The sequence below is a fragment of the Brachyistius frenatus genome, unplaced genomic scaffold (assembly GCF_029030835.1).
Source record: "Brachyistius frenatus isolate BFR_SWC_R1_liver_20210118 unplaced genomic scaffold, ASM2903083v1 Contig_112, whole genome shotgun sequence".
Taxonomy (NCBI): domain Eukaryota; kingdom Metazoa; phylum Chordata; class Actinopteri; family Embiotocidae; genus Brachyistius; species Brachyistius frenatus.
The window spans coordinates 1,262,501-1,280,000 of record NW_027210711.1 but is presented as its reverse complement, the minus strand read 5'-3'; the positions used below and the strand labels follow the sequence as shown (position 1 = coordinate 1,280,000).

The following is a 17,500-nucleotide window of genomic DNA, read 5'->3' as shown; positions in this document are numbered from 1 at the left end:
CTCTCACAAACTGGATCCTTGTCTTGACTGGTTGTCTGAGATTTCCCCCAAAAAAGACATTCATTCAAAACGTCCCTTTTAACAGGAGGTAAAACCTCCAACAGCAGGAAGGAAAAACTCCCTTTAAACAGGAAGTAAAACCTCCAACAGAAGGAAGGAAAAACTCCCTTTAAACAGGAAGAAAAACCTCCAACAGCAGGAAGGAAAAACTCCCTTTTAACAGGAAGTAAAACTCCCTTTTAACAGGAAGTAAAACCTCCAACAGTAGGAAGGAAAAACTCCCTTTAAACAGGAAGAAAAACCTCCAACAGTAGGAAGGAAAAACTCCCTTTAAACAGGAAGAAAAACCTCCAACAGTAGGAAGGAAAAACTCCCTTTTAACAGGAAGTAAAACCTCCAACAGTAGGAAGGAAAAACTCCCTTTAAACAGGAAGAAAAACCTCCAACAGTAGGAAGGAAAAACTCCCTTTAAACAGGAAGAAAAACCTCCAACAGTAGGAAGGAAAAACTCCCTTTTAACAGGAAGTAAAACCTCCAACAGTAGGAAGGAAAAACTCCCTTTAAACAGGAAGAAAAACCTCCAACAAAACCCCATCCATTGATAAATCCACTCGCCCGGTTGAAGGAGAACGAGGTCATCGCTTAAGTTCTCCGCCATAAAAACAAAACAGAAAAATATGTGAATGAGAATTCGCTTCAGCGTGAGCTCGTCTGTATTAAAACGCCGAACAGACGAGGAGGAAGAGGAAGAGGAAGCACGACAACCGAGAGCGAGTGATCCGACCGCCACGCTCCAGCTGTTGACCGTTCGCCTCTCGCGACGAAGCTGTTTGTCCTCCGAGGGAGGAAAAAGACAAGATCAAACAGAGAACAGGTGTCGACGCGCCGGGCCTCATTTGTTTTACTATACGAGTTTTAAGACGGATTTGTTGTTGTTTTTTTTTGTATTTTTCCGTCTTCCTGCAGCGAAGGTGTTCAAATTTAGAGAAATCCACTTCGACCTCTCTCTCTGTGCTCCTCAGATGTGGCGGTGCCTCACCCCGACAAGAAGAGCGTCATCATGTACGTGACGTCGCTCTTCCAGGTGCTCCCCCAGAGCGTCTCCATGGAGGCCATCGAAGAGGTGGAGACGTTGCCGCGGGCGACCGCGGCCGGCGTCGCCCGGGTGACGACGGAGGAGCACTACCAGATCCAGACCCAGCAGCGCTTCTCCCAGCAGGTTCGGACGCACACGCGCACACACACACACACACACACACACGCGCGCACACACACACACACACACACACACACACACACACACACACACACACACACACACACACACACTCAGTCCTCCCTGGTGTTGCCGTCCGTTGTTGCTGTGGCTGCAGTGTGACACCTTTTGCGGCTTGTTGTTTTTGAACGCTTCCTGCTTCGAGAGCAACTCATCGCTGCTGTTTACACTAATAAAAGTATATCATGCGATATAATATTTGGATAATATTTCACATCAAAACCGGCAGCGATCCGATTTTGCGACAGGTGTTCGCAAAATAAACTAAATCAGTCAGCGGTCTGTGGAGTTGGAGTTTTTGTAAAGATATGGAGATATTAAGAGCTCGCAAATGAAATGTAGTTAACTCAGAGATATCATTTTCATTTACTGCTAATAAAAGATGCTGACCGGGCTTTTCACTTACAATATTTATAAAAACAAAAACGCTGTTCATCTTTCTTTGGTTAAAGTTGAAACATCATCAAAACTTCGCCGCGTCATAGTCGAGGCAGTTTATTAAAACATGAACTCATTTGAAACATGCAAAAGAATTCAGGGATTTTATTCGGAGGGGGAAAAAAACAACATAAAAGACGAGCCCTGGAGGAGGGAGGGGAGGGGGGGGGGCATGGTTGTTACCATAGTAACACCCGCCCCATCTGTTTGAGACCCGCCTGTCGGTCACCGTGTGGGACGTTCGTCCCAGAGGTCGCATCTTTACGGCCGTTACACGTCGTTCAAACCCGGCTCGGCGGTTCTTGATTTCCCATGAGCCTCTGCTCTCGCATGGGTCTGTATCTGTTGCTCAGCCCGCCCCGTGTGTGTGTGTGTGTGTGTGTGTGTGTGTGTGTGTGTGTGTGTGTGTGTGTGTGTGTGTGTGTGTGTGTATCGGTGACGGTGTTCCAGTGAGCCGGCACATTATCCGCCTTCGGGATTGCGCAAACTCCCCCTCTCTCCCCCCCACGAGTCGAGTTTTTTTTTTTTTTTAATTTATTTTTTATATATAAACCAGAATTAATCATAAATTCAGTGGAGATTTAGAGATCTCTCTTTATTTTTTTTCCAGGCGAATTAAGATAACGAAGGGTTCAGCGTCACCGTGGAGACGCTTCCTTTTCTTCTTCTTCTTCTTTTTTTTTTTTAACGAGCCGACCCCGCAGTAAAAAAAAACCACACGAGGAAGTCCCTCTTTCGCTGTAATTTAGCAACATCAAATTAAAGCGCTAACCAGCTTCGATTTCAGAGAAGCGCTGCTTCCCAAACGACTTGTTTTAATGATAAATTGGATAATGAACAGTTTGATAGTTCCTCCTCCACAAACTTCAGAGCGGAGCTCTCCTGCAGCGAGGATATTATCACAACCCTATTTTATTTTTTTATTTTATTTTGGGGGGGGGGGATTTTATCACAAGGCGCAACGAAGCGAAGGCGAATTCACGGCGAACGTTACATCGCTAATAAACGATCCACCCGCGAGAGCACGAAACCTTTTCGGCTTTGCTGCTCCTCGAATTACACATCACACAGAAAAGGAAAAAGATACCCTTGATCCGGCGGATCGTTTTCCCCGGAGTTCATTCACCGAGTCGGACCGTGGAGAACCGACGTTTGGAAATTCATTTCGTTCCCATTTAAGAAGAAACATTTGTTCTTTACGTCGTTAAAGAAAACGTACAGTTTTGCGAAATAGCTGTGAACTAGTAAACGAAGCTCACAAATCGTCGGGAGTGAAAATGGAGCGTCTGGAGTTCCTTCGGTTCATCACGGGTCGACGGAAGTGATCGAAAATCGGAGAATTTGACATTTTGGACTTCGAGTCCGCAGCAATCGTGACATCTTGTCCCGTTCCCGAGTAACGTAAACGCTCCCCCCCCAAAAAAAACCTGCTTTTGAAATGAAACTTCGGCTCGATATCTCATCTTATATCTTCTATCCTCTCCCCGGGCCACGCTGGGAAATGTTGTCATTCTTGGCGTCGGAGCGGCAGCGGCTGGAAAACAACTTGGGAAAATCCCGAGTCGGCAAAATTTCGAAGGCGCGGGGAAAACAAAAACCGAGATCTGACCTTCGGAGTTGAGCCGAGCGTCGGCGTCGTGCCGTCGGCAGGACGGAGCGGGCGCTTCCTGCAGGGACATCATCACCTCTGTCAGTTTAACGGCCGCCTCGTCCGAGAAGCGGAGACGAAGACGAGGGGCGGTTGTGAAGACATATGACAGACGAAGTGATGAAGAAGTGAGACGTAGCGGGCGAGACGGGGGGAGCGAGCGAGGAACAAGTGAGACGGCAATAAAAACGAGAGCCAAAGGGAAAAAAAAAAAAAAAAGTCACCGACTAGCGGCTATTATCTCCCTCCTCCCTCATCTGTCATCGTCATGGCGATGCTGTCACCGCCTCCTTCCATCAGCCGCCGCCGCCGCCTGGGGCCCGGCGAGGGAAAGAAAAAAAGTTTGACACTTAAAACTCGCTTTTTCCGTGATGCGCTCAAACGCACCGCCGGTGGGGGGTGGGGGTGGGGGGTGGGGGACCCCAGAAACCGTTTGATAACGATATTAATAAACTTTATTCGCGTAGCAGCTTTTAATACAAGCAAATGCAGCTCAAAGTGATTTCACGTAAAAACAGATATAAGGGAACATTTAATTGTATAGAAAAGAAATGAGACGCGTAACACATAAACACAGACAGAACATTCATCATTTAAAGATAGATGTATTCAACCACGTTGGAGAGGTTTTTACCCCCCCCCCCCCCCCACAGAAGAGAAAACAAAGCATTAAAAAACCCGTCGAAAACATCAGAGAAAGGGAGGAAGTGTGGCGGAGGAAGAAAAAAACAAACAAAGTGGTCCTGAGTCTGGATCTGCTTACTCGGCTTGTCTTACATCTTTCTGTCTCTTTGGGGTTTTTATTTTTTATTTCTGCCTCTTTCTCTCACGTCTGCTTTTCTAGCCGGGTTTCCATCCGAGGATACTTCACCAACTCATTTAAAAAAAATAACAACAACAACAACAACTAAACAAAACAAAAACATATTTCCAAATGCAAACTTTTACTTGTCCTGCTTTACAGCTAAAACTAAGTCTACTTTACAGCAGTCACTGTTACACAATAATAGTAAATAATATTATATAGTGTAATAATAAGAATATTATATACAATAATAATACAAATAATTATAATATTATATAGTATAATAATATTATTATATAGGATAATAATATTGTATGGTATAATAACAATATTATATAGTATAATAAAATTAATAATATAGTATAATATTATATAGTATAATGATAATAATATTAAATAGTATAATAAAATAATAATATATATTATAATAAAAATAATATAATAATTTTATATTGTATAATCACAATAACATGATATATTGTAATAATATTATATTGTATAGTAATAATATTATATAGTATAATGAAAACATATTATAGTATAATAATAATATTAAATGGCATAATAATAATATGTAGTATATTGAATATATTCAATTGAACAAGTGTGTGTTTTATCGTTTTGGAATTCAAATTTTGTATTTATAAAAAGACGTTACATCCACTTTCAAAAGTTACTTTGCCGATAAAACTTTGAATAAAATAAATACTTCTTTCAGCAAATTCACTTTATTAAAAAAAAAAATACTCGTAAGAAATGACAACAGATACTACAGATGATTGTTTCGGACCACCTCATGAAGGTGCATAAAATTGTGTAACAGGTGAGTTTGTTGCCATATTTTCTCTCTTTCCGTCATTATAAGAAGTAATCCGTTTCTTTATTTACGCCATTTTTTTTTTCCAAAAGTTCACCAAAATTAGCTTTTTGACATTTGGATGACAAAAAAAAAAAAGGAAAAAGCGGAGCTCGTGTGAGATTATTCATCTTTCTGTTTTTTCTCCTTTCTTTCTTTCTTTCTTTCTTTCTTTCTTTCTTTCTTTTTTCTTCCTCTTCCTCATCATCATCGTCCTCACTTGCTCCCTCGTGCACCCTCCTCCCCCTCCCCCCGCCTCCTCATTTCCTGCCTCTGTGTAATGTTTTTTCTTTTTGGGGGGGGATCTTTCGCGCTCTCTCTCTCTCGTTTTTGCAACCTCTCTCTTTCCTTCTTCTTTTTGTTGTTGTTGTTGTTGTTTTTTCCCCCCCTCCTCCTCCTCCTCCTCTTCCTCCTCCCGTCCCCTCCCGCCTTCGTCTTCCTCGCTCCATCTCTTCCTCTCTGTGTCTACCTCTCTCAGATCACAGTGAGCGTGGCTCAGGGTCGCGTGCGGACCCCGTCGCCTCAGCCTCGCTATAAAAGCTATGCCTACGCCCAGGCCGCGTACGTCAAGTCGCCCGAGCAAAAGAGGAGGCGTTGTACCGATCAGGTCCGTGCCCCACCCCCCCTCCTTCAACCGCCCGCCCCCCTCCCCACTCAAAAAAAAAAACAACCCAAAAAAACGTCCACCTGTCTGTGCATGTTTTTGTTGTTGTTGTTGGGCCGCTGTGTCGTGTGTCATGTTGTCCCGCCCCCTTTGTTTTGTCCGTCTGTTTATTGACCAAAAAAAAACAACAACAAAAAAAAAAAGTCCATCGGAACGAGTCGATAATTCAACTTTACATACACATTTTAATTTTTTTCCAATTCTTAAGGCTGGTACTTGTTTCAAATTTATATATATATATTATTTTATACTAAGGTTGTTCAAATATTCCCCATAAGTAAAGTTATTGACAAATTTTGCCGAGGTGGACATTTTTTTTTTGTCTGTTTATTGACAAAAAAAAAACAAAAGTTGATAATTCAAGTTGGGAAATTTTTACATACAATTTTTTTTACATTTTTCTTTATTCTTAAGGCTGGTACTTGTTTCAAATATATATATATATATATATATTTATATTTTGATACTAAAGTTTTCATACATTCCCTTTTTCTATCCGTGACAAGGGGGAAAAAAAGTCGAATTATTGACACATTTTGTCGAGGTGGACATTTTCTTTTTGCCGTGTTCCTGTCAACCACACGACTGTTAATGAAATACATGATTTGAAAGTTGTTTTTTTTTTTTTTTTTACAGATGATGACATTGAGTGTAATGTTAACAATTCATGAGTCAAATAATACTAACTGTTTTTTTTGTTTTTAATAACTAGTAATACAGTACTACAATATTTTGGCCGTTGTTGGTAAAAAAAAAAAAGAAAGAAAAAAAAGGTGAATATTATGAATCAAAAACGCTGGACACTTCCAGGTTTGCTGAATTGATAAGAAGCTTGTATTGAAATATTAATAATAATAAAAAAAAGTTCTACATATTCCTGCCAAGAGTTAGATGATAAAAATCAATACCTTGCTCAAAGCTGATTAGCTTAGCGTAGTACGTCGCTAATTCAGACATTGTATCCCCCCCTCCCACCCCGCCATTTTTAATCCATACGCTGTAATTACAAGAAGCCGAGTGTTAAATATATATTTCAATCTTTCTCCGAGTTGCATCAAGCCCGGCGGGAATAGTGCTTTCGCTTTTGCGTCATGGCCGTATGAGATATTGCAATTTTTTTTCTCATTCGTCACGCAATACGGGCCCCGGTCCAAAAAAAAACCTCCCCACACCTTTCTCCCTTTTACAATTATTAGAGAAGGAGTGGCTTCAAAAAAAAAAATAGTGAATCTATCAACACATCAATCAGTACGCAGAAGCATGAAGAAGCCCGGTGGGGCTTTTTTTTTGGTTGTTGTTTTTTTGGGTGTTCACTCGTGTTAATTATAGAAATGAACGGGGCAACTTTTAAAAAAAAAATTATTTTATTTTGTTACGTGTTATCCAGCTTTCCTTATCGTCGAGCGACAACAGGAATATTTGGCTCCTACTGGGTCCAAAAAAACCAAAAACCAAAAACAGGCAAATCTATCGTTAAATTCACAATTAAAATAATTTTCCTGTTCCTCTAATTGTTTTTGGCCCGTAGCCATGCTGGCATTACAGCACTAAACTAGCATGTTTAGTGCCTATTTTTTTAAAATTTCGTTTCAACTAACGAGCTACGTGTTATTATGTGACGCTCCGGGGGGGGGTCAAGTCGCGTGGAACGCCGTCGCTAGGCAACCGCAACAACGCACTAAAAGACAACGGGTATCCCAGGATACGGTCTCTTCTCGTAAACACGAGCGTGATCTCAAAATAGGACGAATTCACATGTTGTTGTTTTTTAATGACATTTTTTTCTTAATCCGAGAGTCGCTTCTTCTTTTAATATTCCTTCTCTCTTCTAAAAACATGACATTTAACTCTTTTTTTTTTTTTTTTTTTTTCAAAGAGCGTCACCTCAAACTATCATTTCCCCCGACTCGGGAGTCAAATCATGAAACGCTTTTAACCTAAAACCCGCGAAAGGGAGAAGAGATCATTTGCGGGATCAGCGTTGTCGAGCCACTCCGACTTTTCCCCCCTTTTTCAATAACACGAGTATCCGAGGTTGGCTTTCACAGTCCGCTGTAATCGGTCCGACAAACAACGCCGGCGTGAAAAGGTGCGATTTCATCACGTCGAGAGAGTCGAGGATCCAAATATCCGTCGCGTATTTATTTATTTCTTTATATATTTGATTATAGTGAGATATACATATACATATACATATACATATACATATATATGTATATGTATATGTATATATATATATATATACGAAGGGCTGGCGTGAAGCTCGGACGAGGTATCTGGGGGGGAAGAGGGGTTCGGTTTCCTTGTGTATCTGATTACTGGCAGAGAAGAATGGGAGGGGAGGGAGGGAGAACGGGGGAGTGGAGGGGAGAACCGGGGGGGGAGGGGGGATGAAAAAGAAAGAAAACAAAAGAGGGAGAGAGAAAGTTGTGAGCGAGGCGCACAAAAGAGGGATACTAGAGAGACTCGGAGAGAAAGAGGTTGTTCAGGTTGGACGGACTCCAAGGTCTGCCCGTCGTCCCCGGCAACGGCTAAGGTCTCTTCCGTTTCCAAACTTCCCGCTCATCCCCCGCCCCACCCCACCCCCCTCACTTTTTGATATCCTCTAACCCCAAACACCCGCTGTTCTCTCTCTCTCCCTCTCTTTCCACTATCTCTCTCCATCTTCTGCCTGTTATGCCCCCCCCCCTCTCTTTCTCCCCCTCTCCCTCCTCTGCTTTTGGTCCTTTTTTTTGTTTTTGTTTGTTTGTTTGTAGTTCCTGAGTCCCGGCCAGGAGGAGCTCCAGCGGGGCCTCAGTCCTCTGCCGCCGGGCTCCACCAGCCTGGAGAGCTACCAGGCCGCGCTGGAAGAGGTAACGGTGTCATACAACATGATATCCACTTGTTATAGGTTTATTAAATGTGACCTGTTTTGGCGAAACCTGCCTCCACAATTACGAAAACACTTCGATCGGCTGTTTTTGCTCCGTCGGTACCTCCCGGCGCCACAACGGCGTCAAAGCATCGCCCTCTCGTGTAACGTCGCCCGGCATAACGGTCGGCGTGGTTACGACACACTTCTTTCACGCCGTTTAAACCGCCGGCCGTATCGGCTCCATCCGGTTTAAAATTTGCATTTAAACGATCTCCCCTACGAGTTTGAGGAGGCCGGGCCAATTTAGTTTTTTCGCCCCAGTTATCCAAATAAAATGTGGCTCTTCCATTTCCAACACTTTTTTTGCAATTTGAACACTCTTTGTTCGTTTTGAACCTTTCAGCCAGCCGATTATGAATCACCCTCCGGCTTACCGTTTCCATTTTGCCCCCCTTCGTCGTCCCGCGTCGGCGGTTTTTTTCCTCCATTTTGCACACGCATCCATCCGCCGTTGAAAATAGTCCCCCAACAAATGCACTATTTGTTAAAAACTACGGTGACCAGATGTTGTAATATAGAGCCTGAGCCTTTTTATACAAGGGAAACTCAGTTTTAGTTGGCACTGAGAAGAGTCGTATAGATATATATATAAGTATGTTGTGTTTTGAAGGTGCTGACGTGGCTGCTGTCGGCCGAGGACGGCCTCCAGGGCCAGCCTCCCATCTCCACCAGCGTGGAGGAGGTGAAGGAGCAGTTCCACACACACGAGGTAGGAAAAGCATTGATTTATTTTATTATTATTATTATTTTTTTTATCTTGTGGTATAGATTCAACGGTGAAACGCACAGGGTTTCGATGGAGTTCCTTTTTTTTTTTTTTTTTTTTAACCCACAACGTAGTTTTTATAGTTAAAAACGTCGAGGAAAGTCAAAGTACTTTCACTCAAGATGTGTTTTGAGGTACTTGTATTTTTATTCTATGGTATTTGACATTTTTTTCTTACACTCTTACTTACGTTTTACAATAACTTAAATAAATAAATATATATATTTTTTTATAAATATGTCTACAATAAAATAAGTCATTCAAATAATAATAAAAATAGTAATAAATACTTTTTTTAAAAAGTAAGACCAATTAATAAATACACAAACTATATACACAAAAAATAAAACAACAACTTATAAAATATAATGCATTATTATATATTAAAGGACCTGGATAATAATAATAATACATACATAATCTCGTGTATTGGACAAGAAAAACATGTTTTTTCAGGACTTCTGAGTTTTGAAAACTATCATGCTGAAAGCGGCCTTTGTGTGCCGTTACTTTAAATACTCTCCCGAATTTTAAACGTGCTTACGAACACAATAACTCAACAATAACGCACAGAATAAACCACATGGTTTATTTCACGTAGTCCAACCTCCTCGTAACCGGAGCGTATTTTAATGTTCCAGTTTGGAAAACTCTCACACGTATATAAAAAAAAAAAAAGGAAAACTTTCTCTTAAGAATTTTTGTTTTTCCTCATCAGTACATCTGTTTGAAAAGAGCCCTCCGGGCTTCTGTACCAACATCTGGAATCTGACAGCAGCAGCACCTGTTGCTGGTGTTTAGTATTTCAAAAAAATTTTTTTAGGACAGATTGCACTCTCGTCGGAGTTTAAAATTTTTTTCATGTTTGGGAGGGGAGGGCGGGGGGGGGGGGGCTCCATATGTTTCATACTACGATGATGCATCAGCAGAGAAAGCTTCTGAGTAATATCATAAATACACGTTACATATTCAGAAAATCCTTATTACCTCGCCGGGAAAACGGAGCTGCTTTCGTCTGGAACTGTAAACAGACAAAACAAACCAGAAGCACATGTTTGTTGTTGTTGTTGTTGTTTTTTTCCATTCAGTTTTTTTTTTTTTTTTTTTTTTTTTTGGGGGGGGGGGGGGCAGACGGAGGAAAAAAAAACAAAAGCCAATAAAACTATAGAGGTTAAAGTAATAGCTGCCGTCGATCCATAAAAGCATAGCATGTCCAATTACTGGGGGAGAAAACAACAAAACACCCCGGTGTTGTTGGAGGTTGAAGGGCCGGAAAAGCCGGCAGTAATGAGAGCGAAGTGGCACATCACCAAACAACAATCTGTGCCGTTTGGCGGCGGAAAGGGACAAAAACAAGAAAACAAAGAAAGAAACTGGAATCTGAAAAGGGCAGCAAGGATTGAACTCTTAGCTTCTCCCCGTTTACACTTTGAGTGCAAATATACATCAATAACTTGGCATTTAGTTTTATTTGAAGTGTCAATTCAATTGTCTTTTATTCGCACGGCGCCAAATTGCGACCGCACTTTTGGTGGCACTTTAACGCGTCGAAGTCTCGGCGAGAGGACTTCACGGCGTTTGTACGAACGGTTCCCAACGTGAAGCCGGGAAGGAAAAACAAAAACAAAAACAAAAAACGGGAAGAAAAAAAAAAACCCTTGCAGCTCGGCGGACGTCTGAAGCTTTATAACCGTCAGCGTTCGTGTTCCCTCTGATGGAGGGGAGGAAGGGAGGAGGGGAGGAGGATGTGTGTGTGTGTGTGGGAGGGGGGAGGGGGGGTTGGAGGAGGGTGGCCTTCCAGGAAACACCAGCTCGCAAATGAAATTAAGCGTCGACGGTTTCCACCGGCGCCAGACCCCTCGGAGAGGATCGCGTTAGAGTCGAGTGCTCGGAGAAGGCGGATGAAGCGCCGGAGGTGGGAGGTGGGAAATATATTTACGGGAGCAATTAAAGTGAAACGGGAGACCGGTGGGGAGGAGGGGGGGGGGGCACTCCTCCTCAGCATTCGTTAATTGGGGCGAGCTGCCGGAATTGAGCGCCCCTGTTTTGTTTGTTTTTTCTTCCCCCCCTCCCGCCCCCATCGCCAGGGATACATGGTGGAGCTGACCACCCACCAGGGCAGCGTGGGCCGCGTGCTCCGGGCCGGCGCCGCCCTGCTGGGGGAGGGCAACCTGAGCGAGGAGGAGGACGCGGAGGTGCGGGAGCAGATGGGCCTGCTGAACTCGCGGTGGGAGCACCTGAGGGTGGCGAGCATGGACCGGCAGAGCAGGTACGTATCGCGCCGCCGTCGCCGCGACGACGGTAAGCGGAGGGGAAAAAAAGAAAATAAATACAAGGCAGGAAGTGGAACCGACTAAATGATTATTTTCAGGAGGACTGAATTCAACTAATGACATCATTAAAAAAAAAAAGAAAAGAAAGATGTATGTCATGATAGCAGTTGATGCTTTTTGAATGGGAGTGTGTGGAGGCAGCTCCGTCAGTCTACGTCCATATTCATAGTCTGTTCTAGACATACGATACAATAATATACAGTATATATAATAATAGAGTCTCGAGAAACAAACAAAAACAAAAGAAATAACAAGGAAAAACTGAGAAAGGAACAGAAACTCAGAGAAAAGTATCATTAAACTGTGATGAAAGCTGTAAACACACACACGCACTAAATCCCATCCAACACTAAGCTAAATTAAAAAAAAAAAAAAATAAAAGCTTCGTCTCCTTTTCACACGACGAGCGAACGCTCGCCAACGCTCGCGGGCACAAACAACGAGCGGGCCTTTTTTTTTTCTTTTTTTTGTTTTCTCATTACGGGCGAAATCCAACGATAACTGACACTGAGCCAAATTTAATTAACTGCGCAGCTATCTTCTTTGATAATCTCGTTGATTCGAGCGCGGAGACGTCGCCACGACTACCGGCGCGCCACTCAGACGGGACAGCCGGGGCGTGTTTTGTAACGCAGCGGTCGAGGAGAAGTCGCCCTCCTGAACCAATTAAAATCAGCTTTGTACAACGGAGCACTTCCTGATTGGTCGACTGCAACATCTGGAACGAATCAGCGTAACAGCTGCACTGGAAAGTGTCACTCCGCGTGATGCACAATTGGAATTTCGTAAAATATGCAATATAATGTTGTTTTTACTTGTTATTTATTAAATGTGACCCGTTTGGCGAAATCGGGTCTTTTTTATTTTTTCATCCTTTTTTTTTGTCGCTCGTTTGGTTTTAACACGACACGGCGCGAAAATCTTTAAAAGCGCCCGAGTGCACCGATATCTCTTTTTTTCGTCGGATATCTTCCTTACGAGATGAATCGAGACGGAGGGCCGGCTGAGCAGTTTATTGTTTCTACGTGCCGTATCGGTAATCAGTTTGAGAAACCTTCTCGGGGATAAAAACGGACTCCATCTCGTCTCCGTTGCTAAGGGTGCGTTGCTAAGGGGTCGGCCTACTCCCCGGAGCGGTAAACACCGCGCACGCCACATAAAAGCCTACTCGCGCGACTGGTTGTTTTTCCAGTTGTCGGGCATCACCCTGCGCGTCGCCGCGGAAACGGAGACGGCACTAAACCAAAAGTTTGATATTTTTGAGAGCCAATCGCCACATGAATTCACAACGTGAAAACATTTCGATCCCATGTTTTATTTAGTCGGTAACTTGTTGTTGTTTACCTCCACCCCCGCCCCCGGCAGACTCCACGAGGTCCTGATGGAGCTGCAGCACCGGCAGCTGCAGCAGCTCACCGACTGGCTGGACGTGACGGAGGCCCGCATCAAGAGGATGGGCGCTCAGCCGCTGGGCCCCGACCTGGAGGACGTCAAGCACCAAGTGGAGGAGCACAAGGTGGGGTGGTGGTGGCGGTGGTGCGGGTGGGGTGGGGGTGGGGGTGGGAGGCTAATGCACCTACTTCCACGTGGGTCGCGATTCGTAAAGGGGAACACCGAAAATCCGAATGTTTTTCCCGGGCTCCGTTTGATTGACCGTTTGTGTGTGTGTTGCAGCTCCTGCAGGAGGACCTGGAGCTGGAGCAAGTGAGGGTGAACTCCCTGACCCACATGGTGGTGGTGGTGGAGGAGAGCAGCGGGGACAGCGCCACCGCCGCCTTGGAGAGTAAACTTCAGGCAAGCGCACACACACACGCTCAAATCTGCGCGACACAGGAGCGGTTGGGAAATTTTAACATCGTATAAAGTAGAATTGAAAATGAGTTTTAAGTTCATCACACCACAGAAGAATGTTTTCTTGACTTCAAAATAAAAAAGCTATAAAAAAAACACCGACAAGTTAAATTCGGCTTTAAAACCGTTCTCTGCTCTGAGACGCCGGGGGGGGGGGGCGAAACTCCGCCCACTCGCGGGAAGGCTCCGCCTCTCTCAAGACCCCGCGACCCGGGAAAAAGGACGCCGCGACAGTCGGACTACGGCAGGCGTAGCAACCGCTCATGCAGACGAGCTCCAGCTTCTTTATACCGTTTTTCCCCTGTGAAAGGGGCGGGGCCACGCCGAGGGCTTTCGCTTAAGCCCCGCCCACAAAAGATCCTGAGCCGAAACAGTTTAACTCCACAATTCGGTGCGGCAAAGCTCTCCAACTTTTGCACGTTTTCTGCAACTCATTTCTCACAGGGGGCTTCCGTCATGATATGAATACCCGGTAGAAGAAAACAAGTTGACGCGAGTAAAAAATAAATAAATAAATAAATAAGAATAATTAGATTTCATTTTTGTAAATTCAAATCTTCGGCAGATTTGCTCTAATCCAGCGACGTGTTCGAACAGGAAATGGAGGACATTTTAAGATAATTGGACGCGACTGAAAACTCTTCCTCTTGGGAAGAAAAAAAAAAAGGTTTTGCATATTAAAAAACAAAAAACAAAACTAAAGCTCCGAAAAATGAGAATCTCTCTCTAAACTTTACTCATCGTAGAGAGAGAAATGTACATTAACGCCGCGCTGCTTCTGGAGTCGAATGACTGTGTCGTATTAAGCCGTGACCCCCCCACACACACACACACACACACACACACCATTTAGATATTTCGAAAACCTCCTCGACACAGTTATGAAAAAAATGTATATCTACTGACAATATTTTGTAGTGTAAAAACACAACACTCGAATTAAATGATTTCTTTTTTCCCCCCCTCGATATGAAGGCCAATATCGAAAATCTGGAAGTATTATCGAATTAAACGACGAAAGAGTCGGATGGCCTCGACTGTCCCGAATAAAACAAGATGATTAGCATCAGCTGTGACGACCGAGTTATGAGCTTCAAAGTGAAGGTCGTGAGATGACGCTGAAAATATTGTTGACTGATTCTATAACAAGGTGGTATTACTTTGATTGACAGCTGTCTGACTGCAGATCAGTCCACCGCATCCGTTGTCTTTTATTCACTCGAATAAGATTTGAGGGATATTTTTGCTCCGCAGTCGCGGTGAGCTTTATAAAAGCAGCTGAAAAGGAAAAAGAAAAAAAAGAAAGTCAACTGGCACGAAACGAGCTGAATCCATTTTGCCTTTTGGCGATGTGGCGAAAAACGTTTCCGTCGCGCTGAGGGAAATAACTCAAGAGAGAGAAGTTCTGTGCCAACGTACATGTTAATAGATGAAGTCTCTCTCTCTCTGTGTGTGTGTGTGTGTGTGTGTGTGTGTGTGTGTGTGTGTGTGTGTGTGTGTGTGTGTGTGTGTGTGTGTGTGTGTGTGTGTGTGTGCGCGCGCGCGCAGGTGCTCGGTGACCGCTGGGCAGCCATTTGTCGATGGACAGAAGAGCGCTGGATTCTGCTTCAGGAGATTCTACTGAAGTGGCAGCACTTCACTAACGAGCAGGTACGAAGTGTGTGTGTGTGTGTGTGTGTGTGTGTGTGTGTGTGTGTGTGTGTGTGTGTGTGTGTGTGTGTGTGTGTGTGTGTGTGTGTGTGTTTTGTTTTGTTCCCGGCCTCTTTTTTAATATTTAATTGTGGAGGCTTTTTTTTTTTCTTCTTCTTCTTTCTTTCTTTCTTTCTTTTTTCGGAGCCTCTGGTGGCGCTCTGCGGTACTGCAGCTTAAATCACATCCACGCCCACTTTGAAAACATCCAGTCTGTGATTTGCCCAATTTGCTCCCCCCACACACACCCCTGTTGATTTTGCACTGTAAAAAAAACGGAATTGAATCCACACGTTAAAATAAGTCACTTCGACGTGTAGGTAGGTAGGTATTTACTTTATTAATCCCCGAGGGGAATTTTTTTTCGCTACAGCAGCATACAGAAGCAATAAGATAATAATAGAAATAATAGAATAAAATAATAGAATAGAATAATAGAAAAGCAATAAAATAAAATAGCAGTAAAAAAATATAAATATAAAATGCACAGTATATACAGTACATTATATATCTATATATATTATATACAACAAACCAAGAAACACAGTCAACAGTGTTATTGTACTGTGATGGATTTTGCCAGAGGTGAGTTATTGTAAAGTCTTATTGCAGTGGGCAGGAATGATCTCCTGTATCAGGAATGATCTCCTGTATCTGTCCTTGTGACAGCGGAGCTGGAGGAGTCTTTTAGAGAAAGTGCTCCTCTGTCCCTGCAGCAGGTGGTGGAGAGGGTGGACAGGATTATCCAATATGGACAATAGTTTGTTCAGCGTCCTCCTCTCCACCACCTTTTCCAGGCTGTCCAGTTTGTAGCCGATGATGGAGCCGGCCTTCTTAACCAGTTTGTTAAGTCTGTTGGTGTCTCCGGCTCCAATGCTGCTCCCCCAGCAGACCCCAGCGAAGTACAAAGCACTGTGTACGTTCATTTACAAGATAAAAAAAAATACGGAATCAGACACAAAAACGTGCAAAAGTAATTATTTTATTCTGGTGCAGCCCGATTGTATATTAAATGTATTGTACGTGCAAAGTATGCGAAGATGATTATACATATTCACTTTTATGATAATCGACAGCGGACGAACCATCGCAGCCTAAAATCCTCCCATCAATCATTCTGGTGATAATGACATCACTTTTTTTTTTTTATCTTTAAAAATACTTATTTTCCGTCCTTTATTGTTGACGTTTTTAGCCGACTTTTGAAAAAAATAAAAAAAAATAAACGAGGAAATGAAACGAGATATCCCGATTTCGCTCGCGCTCGGAGATTTAAAAAAAAAAACCATCGGATTATTATACGTGATTAACAGATCGGACCTTAATTAAAAAAAAAAAAAAAAAAGAAGAAAAAAAGCTGGTTGAATAGAAGACGTCTTTTAATTCCTTTCGGAGCCAAATAAACCTCATCACACATTTTTCGAAAAGATAAATTTCCTCGTTCTTTCTCTTCAGAAACTCCTAAAATGTGTTTTAGCTTTCCGAACAGGTGTTTTCTTTTACGTCGTATTTACTTTAAATGAAACAATCTCTCGCTTTCCCCTCAACGAGGGATCGTTTCACGGCTCCGAGACGTCCGTGAGGACCAAATTTAATTTGATTAAATATTCAAAGCATCAGGAAATACGTTGGATTCAACCCCCCCCTCCTCATCTCAGTCTTTTTCTCTTTTTCCAAAGTGCTCGTTCAAGCAGCGCCGCCGGCCTCCGCTCGCAAATCAACCGTCCGATAACAGGAATATTTTTACATCGTCTCGTTCCTCTCCTGATTTATCGTCCTCGTTCCTCCTCTTCTCTCCTCCTCATATTTCCTCTTTCGTCCCTCGTCTCCTTCTTTTCCCTCCACTTTTTTCCTCTTTGTCCTCTCCTTCTCTCCTTTTCCTCCACTTGTTTTTTTCTCTTTCCTCTCCCATCATCTCCTTTCTTACTTTGCTTTTCTCTTTTCATATTCATATTCATATCTCCTTTCCTTTCCTCATCTTTCCTTTCCTTTCCTTTCCTTTCCTTTCCTTTCCTTTCCTTTCCTTTCCTTTCCTTTCCTTTCCTTTCCTTTCCTTTCCTTTCCTTTCCTCATCTTTCCTTTCCTTTCCTTTCCTTTCCTTTCCTTTCCTTTCCTTTCCTTTCCTTTCCTTTCCTTTCCTTTCCTTTCCTTTCCTTTCCTCATCTTTCCTCTCCTTTCCTTTCCTTTCCTTTCCTTTCCTTTCCTTTCCTTTCCTTTCCTTTCCTTTCCTTTCCTTTCCTTTCCTTTCCTTTCCTCATCT

General features: G+C 43.1%; 1 protein-coding gene across 5 annotated transcripts in view; it reads left to right on the top strand.

Annotated features, from left to right (window-relative positions):
- Positions 1 to 17,500, top strand: part of dmd (dystrophin) — a 130,823-nt gene that overhangs the window by 26,725 nt on the left and 86,598 nt on the right. For all 5 annotated transcript variants that reach the window (XM_069712841.1, XM_069712840.1, XM_069712838.1 and 2 more), the window contains exons 8-15: positions 1,023 to 1,219; positions 5,502 to 5,630; positions 8,444 to 8,539; positions 9,212 to 9,310; positions 11,455 to 11,636; positions 13,066 to 13,216; positions 13,375 to 13,494; positions 15,100 to 15,201. In XM_069712841.1, coding sequence (XP_069568942.1) covers positions 1,023 to 1,219; positions 5,502 to 5,630; positions 8,444 to 8,539; positions 9,212 to 9,310; positions 11,455 to 11,636; positions 13,066 to 13,216; positions 13,375 to 13,494; positions 15,100 to 15,201 — 1,076 coding nt within the window. The remainder of the gene's footprint in view (positions 1 to 1,022; positions 1,220 to 5,501; positions 5,631 to 8,443; positions 8,540 to 9,211; positions 9,311 to 11,454; positions 11,637 to 13,065; positions 13,217 to 13,374; positions 13,495 to 15,099; positions 15,202 to 17,500) is intronic.